Source organism: Piliocolobus tephrosceles, chromosome 13, assembly GCF_002776525.5.
Source record: "Piliocolobus tephrosceles isolate RC106 chromosome 13, ASM277652v3, whole genome shotgun sequence".
NCBI classification, from domain to species: Eukaryota; Metazoa; Chordata; class Mammalia; order Primates; family Cercopithecidae; genus Piliocolobus; species Piliocolobus tephrosceles.
In genome coordinates, this window is record NC_045446.1 from 109,062,455 (window position 1) to 109,081,302 (window position 18,848).

The 18,848-nt window shown below is 49.2% G+C and overlaps 1 protein-coding gene across 2 annotated transcripts in view; it reads right to left on the reverse strand.

Annotated features, from left to right (window-relative positions):
* Positions 1 to 3,913, reverse strand: part of USP2 (ubiquitin specific peptidase 2) — a 27,693-nt gene extending 23,780 nt beyond the window's left edge. The window contains exon 1 of one of the 2 annotated variants that reach the window (XM_023208466.2): positions 3,666 to 3,892. Coding sequence is in view for 1 of the 2 variants with exons in the window: in XM_023208468.2 (XP_023064236.1) it covers positions 3,666 to 3,710 (45 nt within the window). In the remaining variant the exon portion in view is untranslated. Of the gene's footprint in view, positions 1 to 3,665 lie in introns of both variants that reach the window. The other variant, XM_023208468.2, reaches the window with a different exon arrangement.
* Positions 3,914 to 18,848: the final 14,935 nt, after the last annotated feature.

Below are 18,848 nucleotides of genomic sequence, written 5' to 3' on the forward strand. Positions count from 1 at the left end.
ACTCACCTTTTCTGGGCACCTGAGATGGGTGATGTAGAGCATCACCCATCCCCTGCCCCCAGGCTTCTCTCTGCCTTCATGGCTTCTCTCTGCCCAGATCTGCTTGGCTTTCTGGGGGTGAAAGCCTGCTTTGCTACTGGGGCCTGGATAGAGAACCTCTAGCGGAGTTTCAGAAGCATGCCTAAACAGGGTTAAGTCTCTTCCCTCCTACTCAGGTGCCCAGAAAAGGTGAGTGGGGAGTCCCAGCCAGTCCCGCCAGGTGGCTGGGAGCCTCCACAGTGGTGACCTCAGAGCCTCCTAAAGCCACTTGCTAACAGCATCAGAATGTGCTGACCTTGAAGGACAAGGCGGGTGAGAGGTGCCCTGTCTCCTTCCATCTGCACTCTGACCCGCCCTCCCAGCTGCTCGGGTCACCTGCTGCACTATCTGGGCACAAGTGTCCGGTCCTGGAGGATGGGATGAGGGAATCCTGGCAGGTGTAGAGGACGTGGGTAGAGTAGGGGATTGTGGGGGCAGGGGCATATTTATGCTCAAACAGTCCTTGAACTCTGCCTACTCCTCTCAGGCCCCAGGGCCTCGGCTGGCCCCCTCCTCTCCAGCCTGTCACTAGGCTCTGTCTATCAGGGGCTAGCACCCACTGATCCACCAGCTTAATCCTCTTGCCTGCCCTGGCAAGGGGTCATCCAAGGGAATTTGGGTCCATTTCTCTTTCTCCTGCTCCCAGTAATTACCCAAGAGCTGGGGGAGGGGAGGAGGTAAGATAAAGAGATTGGAGATTAAGGCAAGAATCCTGACTGGTGGAGAAGAAGTGGGTGGGCCCAGGGCAGTTTCTATAGGGTGTTCCTTGATTTGGGGTTGTGAGTGGGGTGGGCATCTCTATGCTTCCAAGACGAGGCAAAGAAATGGGCCTCCAGGCAGTATTGGGATCCTTAAATTCTCTTTTCCAACCACCTCTGCCCAGGTACTCTCCTGGTGTCCCTTCCCCAGGGGAGAACTCTGGTCTCCTTCCCTCTCCTCTAGGGCCTCATCTTTCCTCTGTTCTCAGCCTCCGGAGGAGCCTTTGGTCTTGCCCCTGACACCCACCAGGCCCAGTGGAGTGGCCTCTCACATGCTATCCTAGATACACTGATGTCTTTCCTCTAGGTAGAATCCCAGAGAAGCTCAGATACCAAAGGGGCAGCTACTGACCTGTGTCCAGGGGCACTGGATGGGAGCTGGGGGCTTCTTCTTCCACAGCAGGGCAGGGAATGCAGTGGAAAGTCCAGAAGCTGGAGCCTGACTCCGGGCTGGGTAATCCGGAGCTCAGGTTACTGACTCCGATATATATAGTATCTTATCTGACCTCGCACACTCGCAGAGATGGCGAGTGCAACTCACTTGCATTCCAAGCCCCGGGAGAATTAAAGGGGCAGTGGCGTACCCACCCTTGCGGGGCTGCCCTTTCGGGCCAGTGCCAGCCAAGGAGGTCTGCAGGGACTCTTGGAAGGGGGGCATTTTGAAGGGGAACAATGGGGAGATTCAAGAGGAAAGAGGACTGAAAAGAGCACGGAGGGGTGGGGGTGGAACTTGAGACAAAAATACGGAGAAAGTGGATTTTCCGGAGCAGTCAGTCACAGGATTAGAGAACAGGAAGAAGCCATACCATTAGCCCCACTCTTAATTTTCAGATAAAGTAGACCTAGAGAAAGAAAGCAGCTTGCTCAAGGGCATATACAGATAGCCAGAAGCAGAAAGGGGACTAGTACTCAGGTTTCAGTCCAATATTCTTTTCTAATGGACTTCTCGGCCTGGGCTTGGAGGCTAGTTCTTTCCCTTACTGGCTCCGAAATAGTGGATAAATCACTTAAGTTCTCTGAACCTTAGCTATTTAATCTACAAAACAGGAATAATAATAATAATGGTCTATCTAAGTTGTGAGGATTAAATAAATTAATATTTGTAAATTTCCTGGCCGATAGTAAGAGTTCAATAAACATGATGATTATATTGAATACTTCCACTTACTATAATTAGTGGTATTATTAGTAATGGCACCTTACCAGGAGAACTTTCCTAGGGAGAAAAGGAAGGTTACTCCTGGGGAAGGGTTGTTTTCTTTCTTTCTTTTTTTTTTTTTGAGACAGAGTCTCCCTCTGTCGCTCAGGCTGCAGTGCAGTGGCATGATCTCGCCTCACTGCAAGCTCTGCTTCCTGGGTTCACGCCATTCTCCTGCCTCAGCCTCCTGAGTAGCTGGGACTACAAGCGCCTGCTACCATGCCCGGCTAATTTTTTTGTATTTTTAGTAGAGACGGGGTTTCACTGGGTTAGTCAGGATGGTCTTGATCTCCTGACCTCGTGATCCGCCCGCCTCGGCCTCCCAAAGTACTGGGATTACAGGCATGAGCCACTGCTCCTGGCCGGACGTGTGCCTTTCTAATGCCAGAGAACAGTCCCACGGTTTTCTGAACTGACTATGTCCCATAACTGGGAAGGGCAAACAAGGCTTGCCATCTTCCTAGATGTCCAGTCCACCAAGCAGAGAAAGGCCAAGCCCACTTGGGCTCTTTCCCCCTTTGCCTAGAAAAATACGGCAAGCGCAGCTTTCCCCAGACCACCAGGAGAACGCTTGGCCCCTCTGGGGTGGTTCCACTCTACCTGTGGGAGGGATCAGGATTCCAGGGCCACAGAGCCGGGCTGGGCAGGGTCACAAGAGGAAGGAACAGGGTTCTTAGCCTCTCTGGCCTTGGTGCATTTGTCTGCTCCCAGGACGTTTTCTCGATGGCTCTCCCCCAGGACTGGGAGTACCCAGCTTGGTGCCTCCACCCTGTCTTAGCACAGGCTACTGACTCAGCCCAGGTCCTGATGATGCACTTCAGAGGACGCCCTCATTCCAGTCCTCATTCTGACTCTAGTCTGACTTGCATCTACAGCATCAAAGGAAGGGGCCTGCCTCGACCTTAGCCCAGTCAGCTCTCCTTTCCTCTGCTTTACGGGGGTCCATCTGGGGGATGTTCTCATGCCCATTCCAGGGGAGGTGAGCAGCCCCTGCCACTACCTTCAGCTGAGTCCCATTCTAAAGGCAGCCAGGTCAGGAGGTAGGATGTTCACTCTTCAGGGAAGGGCTGGAATGGGTTGGCTAGGGCTTCCCTTGACTGTTGAGAAGTTGCTCTCTTCGGAGCACCGCGTGCATGCTTCTGGTTTGGGATTGGTGAGAATTTCAAAGCTGCCTCTTTCTGATGAGGGATTGGTGGAAAATCTCCCCTTCTGCTTAATTTTTGCACACCCCCTGCCCCCAACCCCCTTTAGCAAACTGACCGGATACAACCCGGGGAGCTTTAAGAGCAGCGAGTGAGCTGCACGCACACATGGGGAGGGGTGTCAGTGTCACTCTCGGGCCACATACCACCGATATACACAGGGCGCAGCGAGGAGGACCCGCCGAAGCAGCATTTCCTTAGAATACACTGATCAGTACACAGATGGCTTTTCCAGGCACCCTGAGCTGTCAGCAGGCAGCCCTCACACAACTGGCAGACACAGCTGGAGCGTCCCTGCACAGCCGGCTCTCTTCCTACATTTCTAGTGTTCACTCTGCCCAGGCTGTCGTGAACACCTTACTTTCTGAGCCCCAAACCGGCACTGATCCCCGAATCCCCCCTCCCCGATTCCCGACAGGTGGCACGTACCTGCCTCTTCTTGGAGGATGGACGAGTCGAACCGGGCACAAGCATGGAGCTGCGGGTGAGTCCCGGCTGGCGCTGGCGCTGGCGCTGGCGCGGCGCAGTCCGCAGCTGACGCAGAGAGCTCCCCAGCCTCGGCTCCTGCCTGCCTCTCTCCCACCTCCGCCGGGGTCCCAGAAGGGACCTCCCCGGGAAATCGGCGCCACCCAGCGGGCAGCCGCCTCATCGCGCCTGGGCCGGCAGAGCCACACCCCGCGTCTCGCGTCACTGAGTCGCGTCACGGCTATTGGCTTGTTCCTATTGTGGCGTCATTAGAGCCCGGCCCGGCTGGGGTCTCCCAGGCAACCGATATACACAGAGAACCACGTGGAGGAAAAGCACGCGAGTTTGGAGGGGGTGGAGCAGGAACAGAGGCGGACTGGAATGTCACGCGACGGGGCAGCTGGAAGGTATTGGGTCATGGGAGAAGACTCGGAACTTGAGCCCCGGGGCGTATCAACTTCCAGTTTTTAGGGAAGGCTAAATATCCCCCACTCCCCTTCTCACCGGACTGGGGGAGGTCCTGTTCCTCAGCCTCTTCTCTTTTTCTTTACTCTCAAAGACACTCACCGCTCATTTTACTTCCGTGGGACCAGTGATTAGTGATGAGTGCCTGAGTGGGTAAACGGAGGCACTGAGTCAATGGAAGGAATTCTCTTTGGTCTTTTCAAGAAAAAGCCGAGACAAAACTTGAATTTTTGCTGCTCCTATTACTTTTGTGTAACCTTCTCCCCACTCCCCCGATGTTGATGAGGAAAACTGCACAACCAGGTAGCTGGGTACCAAGGCAAATCCAGGTTTTCAACTTCAGCTGCTCCATCAACCCTTGCAGGTGCCCTTAACGCCTCCCATCTTCACCACAGATCTCTCTCTCCATTGCTACTCTCCTCAAGTCCTTCCTTGTCTTCTATTTGCCAGAGAAATCAGACGCAATCAGGAGGAGAATACTTACATTTCTACCTGCAAACATGTCTGAATCCATTCTTACCAGGAGCAGTGAAAGAGGCACCCCTGTTCTTGTCCAAGACGATTCCCTTCTCGATTTCAACTCTTTTTTTTTTCTTTCTTTTTGAGACAGAATGTCGCTCTTGTTGCCCAGGCTGGAGTGCAATGGCGTGATCTCAGCTCACTGCAACCTCTGGGTTCAAGCAGTTCTCCTGCCTCAGCCTCCCAAGTAGCTGGAATTACAGTCGCGCACCACCACACCCGGCTGTTTTTTTTCTTTCTTTTTTTTTTTTGACAGAGTCTTGCTCTGTTGTCCAGGCTGGAGTGCAATGGCACAATCTCAGCTCACTGCAACCTCCTCCTCCTAGGTTCAAGTGATTCTTGTGCCTCAGCCTTCCGAGTAGCTGGGATTACAGGCACCCACCACCATGCCTGGCTAATTTTTGTATTTTTAGTAGAGACGGTTTCACCATGTTGGTCAGGCTGGTCTCGAACTCCTGACCTCAGGTGATCCACCAGCCTCAGACCCCCAAAGTGCTGGGATTACAGGTGTGAGCCAGTGGGCCCGGCCCCAGCTAATTTTTTGTATTTAGTAGAGATGGGGTTTCACCATGTTATATTTCCTTAGGGCCCTCATTCCATCACTTCATTTTACAGATGGATATTGGACATGCCAGTCACTCGTCTAGAAATTGGAGATATAGTAGGGAACAAAACAGGCACAATCCCTGCCCTCAGGAAGCTTACATTCTAGTAGAAGCAGGACAATAAATAAGTAGAATATGTAATATGTTAGATGGTGCTAAGAGCTATGGGGGCACATCAAGCAAGGAGGGGGTGTGTTCAGAGAAGGTAACATTCAAGTGACCTGAGGGAGGCTAGGCGTGAACCACATGTAAATGTGGGGAAAGAATTTTCTAGGCAGAGGGAAGAATAAAAACAAAAGTCCTGAGGTGGGAGTGACCTGCCATTTTCGAGGAAGAACAAAGTCAATGTGGCTGGAGTGAAGAGAGAGAAAGATAGGGAAAGAGTGGGAGATGTGATCAGAGAGGTCAGGGAAGGACTCAACCTGCATGTCCCCAAGGCCTTTCTGAGGACTTTGGCTTTTATGGTGCTATTGAAAGGTTTTGAAACAGGGGTGTCCAATCTTTTGGCTTCCCTGGGTTATGGTGGAAGAAGAATTATTGTCTTGGGCCACATATAAAATACCCTTAACATTAAAGATAGCTGATGAGCTTTAAAAAAATCACCAAAAAACCTCATAATTTTTTTTTTTTTTTTTTTTTTAAGAGACAGAGTCTCGCTCTGTCGCCCAGGCTGGAGTACAGTGGCCCAATCTTGGTCCACTGCAAGCTCTGCCTCCCGGGTTCACGCCATTCTCCTGCCTCAGCCTCCCAAGTAGCTGGGACTATAGGCGTCTGCCACCACACCCAGCTAATTTTTTGTGTTTTTAGTAGAGACGGGGTTTCTTTAGTAGAGCCAGGATGGTCTCGATCTCCTAACCTCATGATCCGCCCACCTAGGCCTCCCAAAGTGCTGGGATTACAGGCGTGAGCCACTGGGCCGGGCAAAACCTCATAATGTTTTAAGAGAGTTTATGAATTTGTGTTGGGCCACATATGGCCCGCAGACTGCGGGTTGGACAAGCTTGTTTTGAGCAGAGGAGGGACAGGGTTCCTACCTTTCGCTACTGTGTAGAGAACAGATCTGAAGACAGCAGAAGCGCGAGACCATTGCTGAAGACAGCAGAAGCAGGAGACCATTTAGGAGGTCATTGTGAGCGTCTGGTTAGTGTGGTAGCAGGAGAGGTGATGCAAAGTGGTGGATTTTAGAAATATTTTGAATGTGGACTAACAGGATTTTCTGATGGATTAGGCAGCGTGGGGAGGAGGGAGGAATTTTTCACCTGAACTTTAACTGAGAAGGAGAAGGCTGTGGTAAGAGAATCGCTGGAACCTGGGAGGCAGCAGTTTCGGTGAGCCGAGATGGTGCCACTATACTCCAGCCTGGGTGACATAACGAGACACAGCCTCAAAAACACAAAAAACAAAAAACGTATGTCTACTAGGCATCCGAATGGAGATGTCAAGAAAGCAGCTGCATGTGCAAGTTTGGTGTGGTCTGGGCTGGTGATAAAAGATTGAGAGTCATCAGCATATGGAAGTTATTTAAAGCCAGGAGATGAGAAGAATTACCAAGGGAGCGAGTGTAGATAGAAAAGATGTGCAAGGACTAAATTCTGGAGCTCTCCAATATGAGCTTGAGATCAGTTGGAACCATCAGAGAGACAGAGGCATAGGGTCAGTGTAGTGAGGAAAAAACCCCAAGAGATGGTGGTATGCTGAAGGCCAAGAGAGGGAAACTTACTGAGGAGGAGGGAAAGGTCAATTGTGTCAAATGTGGCCCGTAAAGTAAGTAAGATGAGTTTGAGAATTGATTGATTGATTGATTTTTTTTGTTTGTTTTATGTTTTGTCCCTCCCTTGCCCCCCCACTGGAAAGTATATAGAGCAAAGATAATTGATTGACGGTCATTGGTGATTTTGACAAGAACAGTTTTGGTGGAGTGGTGGGAGTAAAAATCTGACCGCTGATGAGTTTAAAAAAGAATGGGAGGAGAGGGATGGAAACAACTCTTTGGAGGCAACTCTTTGGAGGAGTTTTGTTGTAAAGGAAGGAGAGAAATTGGATGGGAGCTAAAAGGAGAAGTGAGGTCAAGAAAACTTCTTAAGTGGGGAAAAAATAGTTATATGTTATATGCTGATGGGAAAGAGCCAGTAGAGAGTGAAAATTGACAATGCAGTGGGGAGTGAGGAGAACATCTGGAGAAATGTCCCTGATGAGGGGAGAAGGGATTGGACAGAGTCCAGAAGCAGAGGGGCTGGCTTTGGTTAGAGGACTGATGGCTCATGCAAAGTAAAAAGAGAGAAGGCATGATATTTGGGCATAGATGTGTGAAGGCGGATTGATGTGGGAGAAGCTGGTGGATATTATCTCTTCTAGGGCTTTTTTTTTTTTTTTTTCCCTCTTTGTGAATTAGGAAGCCGGGTCAGCTGACCGTGAGGATGAAGGGAAAGGTTTAGAAGTTTGAACCTGGAGGAGGAGTTCTAAAAAAGTCACTGAGAGCAGTGATTCTCAAACTTTAGTGTGTACCAAAACCACCTAGACAGCCTATTAAAGCCCTCCCACAGTCTGGGCAACATAGAGAGACCCTGTCTCTTCAAAAAATAAAAAAATTAGCCGGGTGTGGTGGTGTGCGCCTATGGTCCAGCTACTCAGGAGGCTGAGATGGGAGGATTGCTTGAGCCTGGGAGGTCAAGGCTTCAATGAGCTGTGATCTTGCTACTGCACTCCAGCCTGAGCTACAGAGTGAGATGCTGTCTCAAAAGAAAGAAAGAAAAAAAAGCCCTCCCTTCCCCCAGACATTCTGATACAGTAGGTCTAGGATGGGCCCGGGAATCTGCATTTCTACAAGTTCCAGGTGATGCTGTAGTCGCCTGTATGGGTATGACCCTTTGAGAACTACTGTATGAGAGAGTGGGGCAGTGACTGGACTCGAATTCCCACAAATGCAGTGTGGTTGTCAGGCAGCATCAGGGGCCCAGCTGAGGTTAGAAATCATGACTTGAAAGTGTCTCTAATCACATCGCACTCACAATTGCTTGGATGTGTTTGGAGTCCTATCTCTTTAAAACTTCCATTTTCTACTGACTTTTCCTTTGCCATGTAAAAGGCTCCACACCCTTCCTCTTTAAAAAATGAAAATCTTTAACTTAGGTTCTAGCTCTCCCCTCTTCACAATTTTCTTGGCAGAGTTGTGCATGGTATTTCCCCACCTCCTAATCTATGCAGCATCCGCAACACGTCTGCTCTCCCTCCAACCTCAGGACACTTCTTTTAGGCATCATTACTGATCTAGATGCTAAATCCAATGGGCACTTTTTAGTTGTAATCAGTCACTTGACCACCTACAAATCTGATACCTCCAACCATTTCCTCCCTCAGCTGTCTCCTCCTTTAGGTTTTGTGGACACACTGCTTTTCTGGTTTTCCTCCTGACGGCCGTCACCTCCTCATTTTCCTTTTCCCCCGGTGTTCCTTTATCCTCCTTTAAGGCAGAGTATAGCACAGTGGCTGTTATATGTGCAGGCTGTAGATTTACTGGGATAACTTCTGATTTCTCTGGTTGCTAGCTGTGAGACCTGAAACATTTATATCCGTTTCTTCATATATTTACCAAAGTGAGGCTGGGCATGGTAGCATGTGCCCGTGGTCCCAGCAGCCTGGGAGGCTGAGGTGGGAGGATGGCTTGAGCTCAGGAGTTCTTTTTTTGGTCTTTTTTTTTTTTTTTTTTCCTTTTTGTGGAGAACGGGGTCTCGCTATATTACCCAGGCAGGTCTCGAACTCCTGGGCTCAAGTTATCCTCCCGCCTCTGCCTCCCTGAGAGCTGGGATTACAGGCGTGAGCCACCGCGCCCGGCCGAGCTCAGAGGTTCTAGTCCAGCTTGGGCAACATAGGGAGACATCGCCACTTAAAAAAAAAAAAGATAGGCTGGGCGCGGTGGCTCACACCTGTAATCCCAGCATTTTGGGAGGCCGAGGTGGGCGGATCACGAGGTCAGGAGATAGAGACCATCCTGGCCAGCACAGTGAAACTCCGTCTTTACTGAAAATACAAAAAAATTAGCCAGGCGTGGTGGCGTAGTCCCAGCTACTTGGGAGGCTGAAGGCAGGAGAATGGTGTGAACCTGGGAGGCGGAGCTTGCAGTGAGCTGAGATCGCGCCACCATGCTCCAGCCTGGGCAACAGAGCGAGACTCTGTCTCAAAAACAAACAAACAAACAAAACAAACCCAACATAGTAGTAATACCTGCTTCACAGGGTTCTCATTTGAGGATCCAATGAGTCAGTATGGATAAAAAGCTTACAACAATGCCTGGCTCATACTGAGTATGTAAGGTCATCACTCGGAGCTACTACTCATCTGTCAGGTGCTATTTGTATAGGCTGATGATGCAAAAAATCTGTATTTTCAAGCAGGCCTCATTCCTGAGCAGCAGTCATAATTATCCACCTGCCTCCTGACATCCCTAGATGCCTCATCAGCATCTCAGCCTTGACATGCCCAAACCTTCAACTCAGCATTTTTCACTCAGTTTGCCCCCTTTCTTTATTCCCCCACATCCACGAATGGCCCCACCATCTGTCCAGTTCCCTGGCCAGAAATTTGGTAGTTTCTAGCTTCTCTCAGTCCCTTGATTCTTTTCTTTTCTTTTCTTTCCTCTTTTCTTTTCTTTTCGATGGAGTCTTGCTCTGTTGCCCACGCTGGAGTTCAGTGGCATGACCTCGGCTCACTGCAACCTTCACCTTTCCGATTCAAGCCATTCTCCTGCCTTAGCCTCCCGAGTAGCTGGGATTACTGGCACCTGCCACCATGCCCGGCTAATTTTTGTATTTTTGTAGAGATGGGGTTTTGCCATGTTGGCCAGGCTGGTCTCGAACTCCTGACCTCAGGTGATCCACCTGCCTTGGCCTCCCAAAGTGCTGGGATTACAGATGTGAGCCATTGTGCCTGGCCACAGTCACTTGATTCTTTTTTTTTTTTTTTTTTTGAGACGGAATCTTGCTCTGTCGCCGGGGCTGGAGTACAGTGGCTGGATCTCAGCTCACTGCAAGCTCCGCCTCCCGGGTTTATGCCATTCTCCTGCCTCAGCCTCCGGAGTAGCTGGGACTACAGGCGCCCGCCACCTCACCCGGCTAGTTTTTTGTATTTTTAGTAGAGACGGGGTTTCACCGTGTTAGCCAGGATGGTCTCGATCTCCTGACCTCGTGATCCGCCCGTCTCGGCCTCCCAAAGTGCTGGGATTACAGGCTTGAGCCACCGCGCCCGGCCTTCTTGATTCTTATAGTGGTATTACTTTATTCTACAGACTCAGATATGCGGAAGCATACATATAACATTGTTTTTCTATAAGATAACTACATTTGTAATTTGTTTTTACACATTTTTTATTTTTCTGAGACTGAGTCTCGCTATGTTGCGCAGGCTAGTCTCAAACTCCAGGGCTTAAGGGATCCTCTGGCCTCAGCCTCCAAGTAGCTGGGATTACAGATGTATGCCACAGTGCCTGGCTCTTATGTTTCTATTCTGAACCAGCTCCTATTCTCCTGGAATGTTGGATGGTTAATTTTAATCCATTGGTGGAATCTCCCCTCTCTCCAGGGATTGCCTTAAAAATTAGCCAGGCATGGTGGCACATGCCTGTAATCCCAGCTATTTGGGAGGCTGAGGCAGGAGAATCACCTGAACCCGGGAGGCAGATGTTGCAGTGAGCCACGATTGCGCCACTGCACTCCAGCCTGGCAACAGAGCGAGACTCCATCTCAAAAAAAAAAAAAAAAAAGAAAAGAAAAGCTGCAGCCAGGAGTGGTGAGTCACGCCTATAATCCCAGCACTTTGGGAGGCCGAGGTGGGTGGACTGCTTGAGCCCAGTAGTTTGAGGCCAACCTGGGCAACATGGAGAAACCCTGTCTTTACAAAAAATTAGCCAGGAGTGGTGGCATAGGCCTGTAGCCTCAGCTACTTGGAAGGCTGAGGTGGAAGGATCACTTGAGCCCAGAAGGAAGAGGTTGCAGTGAGCCGTGATCATGCCACTGCACTCCAGCCTGGATGACACAACAAGGCCCTATCTCAAAAAAAAAAAAAAAAAAAAAGAAAAAAAAAATGCAAGCACTTTTCACTTTCTAGAGAAGGAGACTTCGGTTTTTCAGTTTTTCTTGGGGCTGACTGTTCTTTGCTTTCGGAAAATCACTACAAACGGCTTTATTTCCTAAGTACAAAGCCATATCCACCAGTGATCTGAGCGCAGAATGTTACATGTGTGTGAGTGGGAATTGTGTTTTTGTGGCTTCTTGCTTTTTAGACGGTGATGGGGGAGAGAGGCGTTTCTTCTCCCCGAATGTCCAGTGCGCTGTGTGGAACACTGTTGCCAGGGCTTGGCCCAGCAGGTGTTCACAGGAGCTGAGGAGCAAGACAGAGAGGGCTAGGGAGGGCTTTGCCTCGTCAGAGAGCCAGAGGTGAGAAGGAACTGGGTGGTCTCTAGACATAGGGGGCCCGATGAACATTTCTGGATGTTCTGACTTGACATGTGCTGTGAGCACGTGAGTGGTTTGCTGGGGCGGTGCGCTGTGCGTGTGCGATGTCTGTGCTCCTCTGGAGGAAGTAGACTTCCGCTGTCAGCTGTGCTGAGGCCGGAAATAAGGAATGGGGGAGTGGTGGGCCTTGGACTAGCTGTAAAGAGAAACTCCCGAGCTGGCGCGGTGGCTCACGCCTGTAATCCCAGCACTATGGGAGGCCGAGGCGGGCGGATCACAAGGTCAGGAGATTGAGACCATCCTGGCTAACACGGTGAAACCCCGTCTCTACTAAAAATACAAAAAACTAGCCAGGCGTGATGGTGGGCGCCTGTAGTCCCAGCTACTCGGGAGGCTGAGGCAGGAGAATGGCGGGAACCCGGGAGGCGGAGCTTGCAGTGAGCCGAGATCGCGCCACTGCACTCCAGCCTGGGTGAGAGTGCGAGACTCCGTCTCAAAAAAGAAAAAAAAAGAAAAACCTCCCCCTCTTCGGGCCTCATGGCGCTATGTCCTGGACTCTGAGGTGGGAGTGTGTTCAGAGCATTCCTGGGCTGAAGGTAAGCTGACCTTTGTCTCAGGGAGCCAGGCAGAGAGGTTCTTATAAGGGCCCTTCCTCTTGTTCCGCCTCCCTACATGAGTGCAGCAACCACGGAGCAGCTCTGCCTTGAGAAGGCAGTGGTTCAGACACCCCATGTGCACGGTCTAGTCCAGCGCTGTCCAGTAGAACTTTCTGTGATGACGGAAAATGATTTCCGCTCTATCCAGGACGTCAGCTACTAGTCTCATGTGGCCACTGAGCACTTGAAATGTGGCCGGTGTGACTGAGGAATTGAATTTTAAATGTATGTAAATTTAATTGGTTTAAGTTTAGTCTCAGGTAGCTAGTGGCTACCGTATTGTACAGCAATACGGATGGCAGGAAACTATAAAGCTGTAAAGTTCCAAAGTCTGAGCCCAGAGTAGTCTGGGCTGATGATGGCTGCCATCATCAGAGATCACAGAGGATCAAAGAGGCTGAGTCACAGCTGAGTAAATGGTGGAGCTGCCCCAGAAGGCCCTGCAGCAGGAGGGCGCAGTCTCCTGACCATGCCAGGGTCCTTCTCTGCAGGTGACCACACCACAAAAGGTGCAGCGACTCCCACGTGGCGGAAAAAGTATCAGGCCTGTACTGTAAATGGATTACTTGTCCTGTCAGTGACTGTCTCATTTGACTCTGTCATACGGGTCCTCCCTGTCCATCTCAGCCCCTATGAGTCTGGAGAACCCAGGTTATCCATAATCACCACAGCTCACGTCTCTCCTGTTGCATCTCCTTATTTGAGCCAAGGCCTCACCCTTTCTTCTCCCCCTGCCCCCTCTTGTGGCCTTGGCCCTGTTCTGGGCTGAGCAAGCCCCACTTTGTCCTCAAGCCCTCCTCCAAAGCTTCTCTTGATTTTCTTGGCTTAAGTGAAACTCACTTTCCCCTAAGGACATCATTCCCCGCAAAGCCCTCTGAAACAGAGCCTGCTTTTCTCCTACCCTCACATGCCGCAGAGTCAGAAGGTGGGATATTTGTTTGCATGGGCTGCCATACAAATTACCACGACCAGGTGGTTTAAAATGACAGCTTCATTCTCTCCTAGTTCTGGAGGCTGGAAGTCTGCAATCAAGGTGTCAGAAGGGCCATGCTCCCCCTGAAGCCTCTAGGGGAGATCCTTCCTTGCCTCTTCCAGTTTCCGGAGCCTCAGGTGTTTGTTGATTTGTGACTGCATCACTCCAATCTCTGCCTCCATCTTCACATGGCCTTCTCTCTGTCTCCTGTTTCCCTGTGTCCGACTTTCCCTTGTTTTATGATATTAGTCATTAGATTAGGGCCCACCTCATCTTAACTTGATTACACCTGCAGAGCCCCTTTCCAGGTGCGGTCACATTGACAGGTGATGGGGATAAATGTCTTGCTTACCTCTCTTCCGGTAAGCAGCCCTGCTTTCTGGAGCTCCTGGTGTCTGGTTTTGGTATGCCATCTTTTGTTGCTGGCAGCTGCTGGATTCAGAGAACTTCATCTCCTTTACAACTGGCTCCTGGCCCATTGTCTTCCTCTCCGCCCTTCTCCTTCGTCATCTTGGGATGTCTGCAGCCATGTGGACGATCCTTCCAGCTCTCTGGCCTGCCACTTTGGACCTCTTGAGTCCCTTTCTCATTGTGGGTCATCTGCCCACCTGCCAGCATCTTCACATCCTTACACAGTAGACTCTACAATGCCTCATTAGACTCTCTCCTTTGCCAACTTCCTTCATTTTTTGCCCCTCCTTCTCTCTGCTGCTCTTGCCCAGAAACATCTGGACCCTTGCCGAAGCCATCTTCTCCACCTCCGTGTGCTTGCACTCATGCAGTTGGAAGATACAGATCACGTGATTAGGTCCACTTTATGTTCACGACCACAGACCTCAGATGGACATACTCAGCACTACCCAGCATTTCTATTATGTTTCCCTGGTTCGTTTATTTTCCCACCATGTTTTCTATTGCTGTATAACACATGCCCCAAAATCTAGTGGCTAAAAAACAATACCCATTTATTTTATTATTATTATTTTTAAAAAAAATCATAGAGATGAGGTCTCATATGTTGCTCAGGCTGGTTTCAAACTCCTTAGTTCAAGCAATCCTCCTGCCTCAGCCTCCCAAAGTGCTAGGATTACAGGCATGAGCCACCGCACCTGAACAATATCTATTTCTTATCTTACAGGTCAGAAGTCCTGGTGGGCTCAGCTGATTCTCTGGTCAGGGTCCCACAAGACCAAAATCAAGGTGTCAGCTGGGCTGGACTCATGTCTGGAGGCTTGGGGCAAGGATCCACTTCCAAGTTCATTCAGGTTGGTAGACTCCAATTCCTCATGGCTGCAGATGTGTGGACCCTATTTCCTTGTGTTAAAGAGAAATCTGAGGCACGATAATATTTTTGAGTTTATTTGAGTAAGAAGCAATTGATGAATTGGGAAACACCAAACTGAAGAGGTCTGTTCTGGCGGCAAGCCATCAGGGGCAAGTATTATGGGGTAAATGCAGAAGCAAAATCAATACATTATTTGATTGGTTGCAATTATACAATTGCCTTATTTGGCCTATCCTGTTGGAAAGTCCTTGGTTATATAGTATAAGTGTGTTGGCTATTTCTGACTGGTTGAGCTTATGATTTGTTTTTCCTTAATATAGGCATTTATAGGAAAAAAGTCAAGTTTCACTTATGTTTGCAAATCAAGCAAGGTTTAGGTCTCGTTATGAAGCCTCACTGGTTTTGTCTGCTCAGGGATTCTTCAGGCCTAGTATCCCTTTAAATTTACTTTAACAGTTCCCCGCTTTTGGTCATTCTCCCAGCAAGCTGAGAGTATGACCAAACAGTATAGCATTACTCTCAGTAACCAGTTTACCATTATTGACTAGTTACTGGAACAAAGACTCGTGTAGATGTTGTCATTCTCAACAGTTGCGTTGGAATGGAAGGTCAGGTAGTCATCATTATCTGCAGTTGCAGAGTCATCATAGGCTTGAGTGGTGGGGTTGTTGAGTTCTTCTAGTTGTCTAATCCTGACAGCAATTATTTGATGTGTGAGTGGTTAGGGTCTCACACCTGAATGCTGCTGGAAAGCATTCAAACCCCTTGAGAGGATACAATGGACTACAGAGCTGAAAATCATTATTATAAGGAGAATAACAGCCAAGAATTGAAAAATTCTCTGGAGCAGACATTGAGCTCAGGAGTTCAAGACCAGCCTGGCCAACATGGTGAAACCCCGTCTCTACTAAAAATACAAAAAGCCAAGAGTTAACCAATTAAATAAATCAGTGGATCAGGTAGACCACAACTATCTGATGAGGAACTTACATTTGTTTAAGATCCTTTGAATTGGGGAATTGGGGGCAATAATTTCTTTTTTTTGTTTTTGTTTTTTTTTTGAGACGGAGTCTCGCTCTGTCGCCCAGGCTGGAGTGCAGTGGCCGGATCTCAGCTCACTGCAAGCTCCGCCTCCCGGGTTCACACCATTCTCCTGCCTCAGCCTCCCGAGTAGCTGGGACTACAGGCGCCCAACACCTTGCCCGGCTAGTTTTTTGTATTTTTTAGTAGAGAGGGGGTTTCACCATGTTAGCCAGGATGGTCTCGATCTCCTGGCCTCGTGATCCAGCCGTCTCGGCCTCCCAAAGTGCTGGGATTACAGGCTTGAGCCACCGCACCCGGCAATAATTTCTTTTTTGAACAATTTATTTCCATAGGTTTTTGGGGGAACAGGTGGTATTTGGTTACATGAGTAAGTTCTTCAGTGATGATTTGCAGTATTTTGCTGCATCCATCACCTGAGCAGTGTACACTCAACCCAGTGTGTGGTCTTTTATCCCTCACCTTCCTCCCACCCTTTTCCCTGAGTCCCCAAAGTCCATCGTATCGTTCTTATACCTTTGCATCCTCATAGCTTAGCTCCCACTTATGAGTGAGAACGTATGATATTTGGTTTTCCATTCCTGAGTTACTTCACTTAGAATAATAGTCTCCAGTTACATCCAGGTTGCTATAAATCCATTAACTCCTTTTTATGACTATTATTCCATCATATATACCCACTCGTTGACTGATGGGCATTTGGGTTGGTTCCATATTTCTGCAGTTGTGAATTCTGCTGCTATAAACGTGTGTGCAAGTATCTTTTTTGTATAATGACTTATTTTCTGGGTACTCAGTGGTGGGATTGCTGGATCAAATGGTAGTTCTACTTTTAGTTCTTTAAGGAATTTCCACTCTGTTTTCCATAGTGGTTGTACTAGTTTACATTCCCACCAGCAATGTAGAAGTGTTCTCTGATCACCGCATCCACACCAACATCTATTATTTTTTGATTATGGTCCTTCTTGCAACAATAAGGGTGTATCACACTGTGGTTTTAATTTGCATTTCCCTGATCATTAGTGATGTTGAGCATTTTTTCATATGTTTGTTGGCCATTTGTATATCTTCTTTTGAGAATTGTCTGTTCATGTCCTTAGCCCACTTTTTGATGGGATAGTTTGTTTTTTTCTTGCTAATTTGTTTGAGTTCCCTGTAGATTCTGGATATTAGTCCATTTTTGGATGTATAGATTGTGAAGGTTTTCTCCTACTCTGTGGGTTGTCTGTTTACTCTGCTGACTGTTCCTTTTGCTGTGCAGGAGCTCTTTAGTTTAATTAAGTCCCACCTGTTTATCTTTGTTTTTGTTGCATTCGCTTTTGGGTTCTTAGTAATGAAGTTTTTGCCTAAGCCAATGTCTAGAAGGGTTTTTTCTGACATTCATGGCCTCAGACTTCTGGGCTCAAGGGGGCCTCCCAGCTCAGCTTCTCAAGAAGTTGGGATTACAGGTGCCTGCCGCCACACCAAGCTCTAATACTTTTTTTTTTTTTTGAGACTGAATCTCACTCTGCCACCCAGGCTGGAGTGTAGTGGCCCACTACAACCTCTACCTCCTGGGTCAAGTGATTCTTCTGCCTCAGCCTCCCAAGTAGCTGGGATTACAGGCGTGTGCCACCACACCCGGCTAATATTTGTTTGTTTATTTATTTATTTTTTAGTAGAGACAGGGTTTCTCCATGTTGGCCAGGATGGTCTCAAACTGTTGACCTCAAGTGATCCACCTGCCTTGGCCTCCCAAAGCGCTGGGATTATAGGCGTGAGCTACCACACCCTAATTTTAAGACTTACTGAAGTGAAGCCCTAAAGGGGGAAGAGACTAGAGTCCTCTAGTCCATGTTGTCACCAAATTCAGGAAACTGCTTTACTGCATACTCCACCTGGCCACGCCCGCTGCCAGGCACTCCCTGCCTGCACTGCTGGGCACCTCCAGCCATCACAGCCCCTTCCTGGTGCAGAGTCACACTTGGCCTCCATGGAGCTGCTACATTGGTCCTGCACCACCCTCCATATGATGTGTCTACATCCGCAGGTCCCACTGACCCCAGCTCTTCCTTGTGCTGGGCAAAGATGCCTCCTATGGGTCTGCATAGGACATGTTTCTCCTTGAGTGTGTTGGGGACATTCCAGGCCTGAGAATGTCCTGAGGCTGAGAGCCCCTGTTGAGCAGAAGAGAGCTGATGGCCCTCTTGCCTGGCCAGGACTCTCTGAAGGACTCCAGCTCCAACATTTTCTCACCAGTGAATGAGATGATTTACTCTTGACTTGGGATTTCTTTCTTTCACATGTAAAGACACCTTCACAGCACCAAAGCTGCAGATTCAGAGAGGGACATCAGGTGGAGGAGGCGGGAGGGATGTGTGTCACAGGTCCCTGGATGCTGTGTAGATTTCTTCGTTGGCCAGTGAAAGTCCCCACATCTCACAGAGATCCCCATGCCCTTCCCGAGGAAGCCTCTAGATGTCAGAGATGCAGACATTGCCTGTCTCAGTGGACAATCCAGTCCAGAAATGGGGGTGCAGAGAGGGGCTTCTGTTGCTCTTGAGCGGGAATTCCACAGCCCTAGGTATGGACTTAGGTGCTGAAGGGGGACCCAGGAGAGAGGTGAGGACTGGCGAGTGGATGGGGAGGGGTTTGGGGCATGTGCACAAGAACCAGGGCTGGCCCCAGCCCTCTATAATTACCTGAGTTACCACAGACACCCCACAACCTCCACAAGGCCTGCTGACTTGACCACAGAGGGACCCACGGCTGTCGCGGACTATGGCTGAAAGTCTGCGGGCTGCCAGCCCTTGGCATGGTCATTCCGGATAGGTTTATTTTATTTTTTATTTTTTTGACACAGAGTCTCACTCTGTCACCCAGGCTGGAGTGCAGTGGCACAATCTTGGCTTACTGCAACCTCCGCCTCCCGGGTTCAAGTGATTCTCCTGCCTCAGACTCCTGAGTAGCTGGGATTACAGGTGCACGCCACCATGCCTGGCTAATTTTTGTATTTTTAGTAGAGATAGAGATGGGGTTTCGAAGCTAGTCTGGAACTCCTGACCTCAAGCGATCCACCTTCTCCAAAAGTGCTGGGATTACAGGCTGAGCCACCGTGCCCGGCTCTGGGTAGGTTTGTGTTGTGAGGCCTGATGCTCTGTTCTTCTCTTCTTTCCTG